The 8,359-nt window shown below is 39.8% G+C and overlaps 1 protein-coding gene across 1 annotated transcript in view; it reads right to left on the bottom strand.

Annotated features, from left to right (window-relative positions):
- Positions 1-3,098: 3,098 nt before the first annotated feature.
- Positions 3,099-8,359, bottom strand: part of LOC109464337 (signaling mucin MSB2-like) — a 10,246-nt gene continuing 4,985 nt past the window's right edge. The window contains exon 2 of the mRNA XM_019761285.1: positions 3,099-3,257. Coding sequence (XP_019616844.1) covers positions 3,099-3,257 — 159 coding nt within the window. The remainder of the gene's footprint in view (positions 3,258-8,359) is intronic.

Here is an 8,359-nt window from a genome sequence, read left to right as displayed (position 1 = left end):
GTGTTAAAATGTTGACAGAGTTTACAGCAGTGAGACGATTAAAAGACCAACAGTGCAGGCTTTATTTTTACCAATCAGCAAAGACTGACGTGACATCTTGAAAAGAAGTACAATTTTACAACAACAAAAATTGGAAATTTCACTTCTTAAACTTAAATCAATGAATTTTGTTAAATATGCCTGCCAGCAACCTGTTGTGTGAGCATCATTATCATTGGTGAAATTCTGTTTGCCAACAAAATGATGAATAGATACATAGTGTTATTACATCTATACTTTGCATGCAACTAAGAGCTGTATACATGGCATATATTTCTTTCACTTTTAATTAGCAAAGTTAGAACGAATCAACATACAAACCGTAATATATTTAGATTAACAAACTCCACATAGAAAAAGGCAGACATGACCGCATTCCTAATGAAACTTGTATCACTAGCTCCATATGTTCATACATCTACAACTGCCTCAAGAAGCTAAAAAAAGTTGAACCTGTAAATAGTAGATCACACTATGTATAGTTTAAGTTACTTATTATATTCTTTTTCTTATATTCTTTTTCCCTGTTTATTCATGACCTGTACTTATCTTGTAAGGACATAAAAGTACAATAAATTTCTTCATTCATGTATTCAATGTAAAAACGGTTTGGACGTTTAAGGTAACACCCACTATCTTTCGTCAGCGCCAACGAAGAGTTGTCAGAAAAACAGGTCTGTACGTACGAAATTATTGATTTATCAATCAATCTTATCAACATGTTTTTCTGACAACTCTCCGGTGACACTGACGAAAGGTATTGGATGTTACTAGTTGCTCGAGTAACTGTTTTGGCGTATCTTATTACCTCGATGTCTAACCTTCACCGACGCACCACTTCAATAGTTGCTACTGAGAATCAAAGTTCTATACAGAGGTACGGAAAGACTATGGAACTCCACATTCTAAGGGCAAGCTACGCATATTTGATAGCGGCTTTTCATCGTCAACTCTCCGGACCATTGTAAATATATCACCAGTAGGTCTACTTCAGTTAAACAGATTGTCACTCTTAGTCTAGTTTACAATCACCGTGGTTGTTCAATCTTTAATGACCAACTAAATAGCATGATCATCTTGACATATTTTTTCACTTTCAAACAGACCTACAGAGACATCCCGACGGGACCAGGAACTTGGCCTCTTTGATGGAGTTTGAAAAGGTTAAAAAATACATTTGAATAGATACACGTTAATTACAGCATATGCCACATTAACAAACAACTCCTGCATCTTCGCTGTGGTTACAGTCCTTTGACCCCCATCCTTTATGCCCACAGTCAGTAATAGTCTTCTCAGAACCACCACAGGCTACATTGTCCAGCCAGATCATTCCAGACCCCTGCCCGAATGCTGCTTTTCCACGAGCTTCTGTTGCAGAGGGATATCCCAGCTGACGGCAGACCACGTGAGCGTCATTCATCCCCCAATTATCGTCACAGACCGTCCCCCATTGTCCGTCATGGAACACCTCAACTCTGCCTTCATTCGGGGAACTTCCGCCAACAAGTCCTGACAAAGGGCCTGCATTGGGGGGCACGGTGGTTAGTGATTACGAATTACGCAAAATTTTACCCGACGATTACGAATTATATTTTGATTTAAATTAAACGTTTCAGAGCTGAATACGAATTTACGCCTTGTGGCTAATGTAGTATTACGAATAACATTGATTTTTTGGGAGGCTGCCTACGAAGACTAAATGATTAAGCCTTACGAAAAAGGGCATGCAGGCCCTCATGAAATAAGTAAAATTTGTTTTGTTTTGATATAGTGCGTTTCCTTAATGCTGCAGCATTATCAGTACTGCCTGTGGTCATTAGGAATACATTATATTGTCAAGGTTAAAGGAGATAAATTTCAATTTGAACAAGGTAGCAAGTTATATTGTTAATCACGTGAGCGTGATTATATTGTTAATCACGTGAGAGGGAGAACACAGAGACTTTGGCAGGAAGACGAGTACAGCTGTGACAGAGGGAGAAGAGAGCCACAGAGACTGTGTCAGGAAGAAGAGTGCAGCTGTGACAGAGGGAGAAGAGTGCCACAGAGACTGTGTTGAGAAGATGAGTACAGCTATGACAGAGGGAGAACACAGAGACTGTGGCAGGAAGACGAGTACAGATGGAACAGAGGAAGAGAGCCACAGAGACTGTGTTGAGAAGATGAGTACAGCTGTGACAGAGGAAGAACACAGAGACGGTGGCAGGAAGACGAGTACAGATGGAACAGAGGAAGAAGAGTGCCACAGAGACTGTGTTGAGAAGATGAGTACAGCTGTGACAGAGGAAGAACACAGAGACTGTGGCAGGAAGACGTGTAAATATGTAAATATGCAAGTTGAAACCAGGGAAAAAGAACAATTAGAAGAAGAAAAGAAGAGGCACCACTGTCAAGCCTAGCCAATGGAAAAAAGCAACAAGAGATCAGCACAGAGAGAACAAACGCACACTAGAAGGAAGAGGAAATGCACATGAGACTAGCATCCGACTGTGATGAGCGGAAGAATAGAGACAACAACAACAACAGTTAATCATAGAATACATTATACATATCAAGAAACAAATTAAACCACCATTTCATTTTGACCTGTGCCATGCGACCATTGACATTTACACCGATAAATACATTTACGTTATTTGTAGACCGGTTACCAGACCGTTTTAAAGCTACTGAGTCATTTTTGTCCTCTCCGCATAATTTCATGACAACAAAAAAACACAAAAGAACTCTGCAGAGCTCCTCCATGGAGGTTGCTCGTACAGCCCCAATTTATATGGCCAGGCCAATCGCCCTCAATTTCTAGCCCCCAAGTCCCGGTCGGCACTATTTCCCTTAACCCTTTGCCCGGAAAATCGCCATTAACTCTTAGCTCGGGCAATCGCCCACATATCCTTGCCCGGGGAAATTGTCTTCTGTGAACCCCACTCGACTGAGCGACCGCCCGCACATCCTGGGCCGAGGATCACCCCAACCTCATGGCATGGGAATTATTAAATTCTGGTACAGAAATTATTTTTACTTTTCTTCTCCAAAGTCAATTGGGCTAAAAAGATTGTTTACCTAAAAAGATCGCCAAAACACTTCATCAGGGCAGCTGTCCGGTTCCGCTCGTTGTCCATGTCGCGTTTCAAGGCGTCGACAGTGTCGGACAGCTGCGATATTCCGTCAATGTTGCGTTTCAAGGCGTCGACAGTGTCGGACAGCTGGGACATATCCTAAAAGATACCACAGTGAAAACAAGTGCTTTTGCAAAAGCTGCCATTTTCGCAGCAAATTTTTATGAAGAGGCTTACAGTTTTTACGAACTGGTGGATGGCAACAAAATCAGTGTCAGATATTTTGATTAGTCTCTGCAATATATTTACACAAATATGTGTAAAGTTATTATATATAGTCATGTACATAGATGAATTATAAACTTTAGACATAATAGACTAGTTCACATGTCATTACCGGTAACCTTATTATTACTTTTTTACCATCAGTATCATATTGGTTTCTTAACAGTTTTAGTAGGATCCATACTTCTGTGGTGCAGGTACAATTTCTATGGAATAGGTAATTTTCAATGTTACATGCACCAGTTCAGGGATGCAAAAAAATGTATTTCGAACCCTGAGTGCATTCACTATGCTATGTTTAGTTCCATAATTTACCAACATGGCTAGCAGACGACATGCCCCCCTCCCACCCTTACAAAGTTGTTTACATCATGTTTATCCACACTCCGATAGAAAACTAATGCATGGAATAAAAGGTGACTACTGTGATTGAATCTCCTCTTATTTTTTGTGGAAACCAATTCAAATAAAGTTTGAACCGAGATACATGCATTTATGTCAAAAGACGAGATGACGAGGCCTCCCCATCCCTCCTACTACTACTAGTATGAGTGCTTACGTACGGCCGGCTTTGTTTACATCATGTAAAGCGCCACGCCGATGGAAACTACACCATGGAATAAAACGTGACTACTGTGGTGCGATCTCCATTTTATAGGCTTCCCCTTTGTGGAAACAAAATTAAAATTGGTCAAGTTTGAACCGAGATATGGAAAGCTGAAAATCTAGACTAAGCCACACTGCCAATGCTCATTGACATAATTTATGCAGTTTATTAAAATCCCTGATTACTGTGATTATAAACATGTTTTTATCAACATTTTTGGCAAAATAATAAAATCAAGTTATTATTTAAGACAAATTAAGTTTGTTTTGTCAGCAGCTTTGTTATGCAACATTATTATAACCATGATTTTGAAATTATGTTACCTGACACGGTTGTAAGGTTTGAGCCGTTTTGTCCTTTTCTTCGTTTAACGGAGAAATTGGTGGAGTGGCTTGTACTTGTATTGGTGTCATGGTTTTGTCGATGTATTTGCATAATTATTATCTGGAAAAAATATCTGTATTTTCTGAATGTACTATAAATAATATTCATTTGCATGGAGAACCTTGAAGTCCCGCATTATTTTGGATAAAATGAAAATCTTTTTTGTTCAAAGATACCCTGTGGCTAATGTATCAGAGATTAGGTAAGTATTCCCTTTTTGTCTCTGATCTATCCTTCCAAGTTTTTGTTACCTTTTATGTTGGCTGGCAGGAGTTCTGCGGTCGTGTGGCTTCGCGATATGGATCAAGGGGGAGTGTGCCTAACCTCCCCGCATGGTTCACCTGCAGCCCGTTTTCTTACGTACATTTATGAGTTGTTACTTCTTGTAGCGTACTTGAAAAGACCATGAATAAAGAATTGTTACTAGAATTGTGTCAGGATTTGTTCTGATCTGTCATAGTTTTCTTGTAAAATTTCCCTCTGATTGTTTTTGTTTTTGAACCAAATAAAAAGGTTCTAAAATATTAGGATACCGAAGTAGAATATTGAAATTGACGAATATGTCGAAGAAGACATTGCAGTCTAGCAGAATCACAAAATCTGCCGGCAGAGATCACAACACATTCCTAGGAGCCTGATCGCGACCTCAGTCTATTTCTACCGGTGGAATCGGTGTCCAAGGTTGCCAAGTTATTTACTAAATGTTTGTTTAACCAAAAACAAAAGGTTTTTGCTTTTGTGTGGGGTGAATTGAATTTGCATTAACCCTAAACAGTACACCTGGGGTCCGCGCGGACCCCAGCACTATATATTCTGTAATATCTTTTTTGTTTCTAAAGATTTTTTTCTAAAATTTTAGGTAATTGTCACCCACAAAGTTGTCTCTCAATAAAGTGCAGAAAACTCCGTTTTTACCTTTTATAAAAAAAATTATATATGATTTTCTTTTGGGGTCCGCGCGGACCCCAGCCGGCTTTTGATCATAATGGATACACTGGCGTTCTTATATATTACCTTATTTCCGTTTTTATATGTTTTTATGCACTCATCGTATGTCTACCAAGTTTTCAAAGAATGGTGTAGTAATAGAATTAAATTTGAATAACTTTCGGGCAATTATGACGTCATATGACGTCAGAGCTAATAATATAGTCCGCCATATTGGATTTTGACCAATGACGTCATCAAATTAGCATATTCTATGCATATTAAATGATTTAACTTATATTTAATTATGTAAGATGTTATTAATGTTGGAAAAGAAGTGTAATTTAATATAAAACTCAGAAAATTTTTATGTTTAAACCAAAATTACTTCTATTTAAAAAAAAAACTGCCTGCTAGAAACCCGTTGCCATGGCAACAGAAAAAAACATCAACTTACTAGTATTAAACTTATATGAACTTTTTTCCAGAGACATTTTAGGAAAGGTCTCCAAATTTGATACTTCTAGCGCAAGCCGTTTAGCCGCTATCTGAGATCAAAGTTGGGCCTCAAAAGCCCCTTCAGTCGGAAATGGGTTCAAAAATCGGGTATTTCTTCTTGTCTTCTTTTCTTCACCAAAAAATAGAAAAAGATCAAAATGTATGATTTTTGTATGTAATGTGGACACAGAGGTTCCTACATCAGTTTGCAAAACAATTGAGCCGGTAGCATGTTGATAATTTCTAAAAATTAGCAAAAAACTGTCTTGGGGTCCGCGCGGACCCCAGGTGTACAGATTAATCAGTCCGGGAAGGTGTACTGTTGAGGGTTAACTAAATCAGTCGATTTTCCTATAACTAGATTTTGCAAGTTGCCCAAAGGCTGGATGTCTGACATTGCCAAATTAGGTTGATTTATCCTGCTCTGATAAATTATACAAATTGTGCCCAGATTTGCATGATTTACTTATGATAATATTAAACTTTACTTAACGTCGCAAGTATGAAAATCCTGCCATTAACCACTGACTTTGGTATTTTAGCATTTTTGTAGATATTGCCTTCATTCGCATAATATTAAAATATTTATCTAATATATTCCTTCCTTTCGTAGTTATACATGTAATTATTTTCTCATTGATTGCGCAAATTAGCTCAAGATATGCATGATTGCGGCAGGAGGTGGTTTTCCGTGTTCGCAGCCAGATCACAGGGTTGCCTTTGTTCAATCGGCATATAAAATTACATAAAATAAAACCACATAAATGTTACTTAATACGTCGTCCCCAGGCACGCCCTTGATGATGCACGCGTGTAGTTATTTTTACCGTAGCAGCTTTCGCGGTCAATGTAATATTTCAAATGTACCCGTACATTTTTGAGGCAAATTGGTATAGCCTATGTTTTTGAATAGTGAGTCTGGCTCATCCCATATAGCAGGCGTTTGGTGGACCGGCAATAAGAAACAGACGCGCGTCTCGCATTGTTTATGTATGGGGCAAATTTTCGAGCCTGTATTTGTACAAGCTCCCGGCCGGGTGTTTATTACCTCAAGGATGGGGGGGGGGTGCGTCCGCCACGAGCGTGATGTTTATTGTGAGATGTGAAGTGCTTACACACTGTTTACATACACTATACTGTTCCCAATCTGCTAAATATAAAACTTCTCGGAGAATTGTCGCCTATGAATACTTGTTAGTATACTGTGACTAAGTCAATCAACATGCAAAATAACACCCGGTAGCTGAAGAAGACAAATACCTTTTTAACATTGAACACCGTTACGATGAGTCCCAAGATGACCAAGGTTGCCACCACAGCAGTAACGCCGAGAATGCAGCCGCGGTAGTGGCGAACAAAGTCACGGAGACCACGGTGGCCGTTTGTTTCACTCGGATACGTGTGTTCTGAAACATATTGCGGGCTATTCTTAAATTTGTCACAACATGATGACATAATTACATGTCCAGGGTCGTCAAGAATGTCATATTTTAGTGGAGCAAATACTGTACATAATTGATTGTTCCAGCACTGAGCGTACATAAGTTTTATTTTTAAGAATACGAAAGGGTGACAACATACTCAAATACATGTATAATTTAATATATTTAGGTTGCAATATAACTTATACAGAAACAAAGACAAAAAAACAAGCTATAACTTTGGCTACCTGTAGATGTGTCCATTGCGTCAGGTGAATTGACATGACGCCTGATGTTCCTGCCATCAGCCCCCTCCATGGGCGGTTCTCCCCGTAACCCAGCCCGCTGCAGCCGCGCCTCGTGAAACGGCGGCGACAGATTTACGGTCTCGGCATCTTCGTACGTATCTGAAGACGTTTCCAGCCCTTTCTGCCGCTTGTGATAAGCGACGTTGCCATGGCGGGCACGCCCGTGCAGACCACTCTGGTGGACAGAAGGTGCTTGGGCCTGTGGTCCGCTGGTTTGACTGTTGCCGGGCCCCACAACAGGGGACCGGACCGGCTGGGCTTGCTCGTACATTTGCACTGTACTGACAAACAACGTTTGAGCAGCCTGTACCTATCAGGGATGCATGAATGTGAGAGATGTTCGCGATTAGTCTGAAGAAGTGATCTTGTATTTGCCCTTATATGGAAAGATCTGCGCATGACGCAGTGCGTATGGCATTTTGTTTTTCAGCAAGCGGCAGACAAACTTACAGGACGAAGATGCAAACCTACGCAAGGAGGCAGACACATCCAAGTTAACTTTTCTTGGGCACGTGACAGGTCTTACTTTCGTTTCATTATGTCTTCAGACATTGTAGGTCATTTCTTCCGCATCGATTTGTAGAAAGTACATAATGAGTCATATTGTACCCAGAACCGTACTTTATCCAGTACTGTGCTTGGGCCCGCTTCTGGATAGTCCACGCGTATACATGTATATCTATGCAGGCAAATAAACGTTCCTGGATACGCGGAGACTACCACGTAGCGAACCCCCCCTTAAAAATAAGCGTTTCGTATTACAAACTTCGTTACGGTTGAGCCTACATTAACAATATCCCATTCATCAATAGGAATATATATATATATATT

This window comes from Branchiostoma belcheri, unplaced genomic scaffold (assembly GCF_001625305.1).
Source record: "Branchiostoma belcheri isolate BF01 breed outbred unplaced genomic scaffold, Haploidv18h27 scaffold137, whole genome shotgun sequence".
Taxonomy (NCBI): Eukaryota; Metazoa; Chordata; class Leptocardii; order Amphioxiformes; family Branchiostomatidae; genus Branchiostoma; species Branchiostoma belcheri.
Note: the sequence above shows the minus strand (reverse complement) of the source record. Positions and strands in the feature narration are given on the sequence as shown.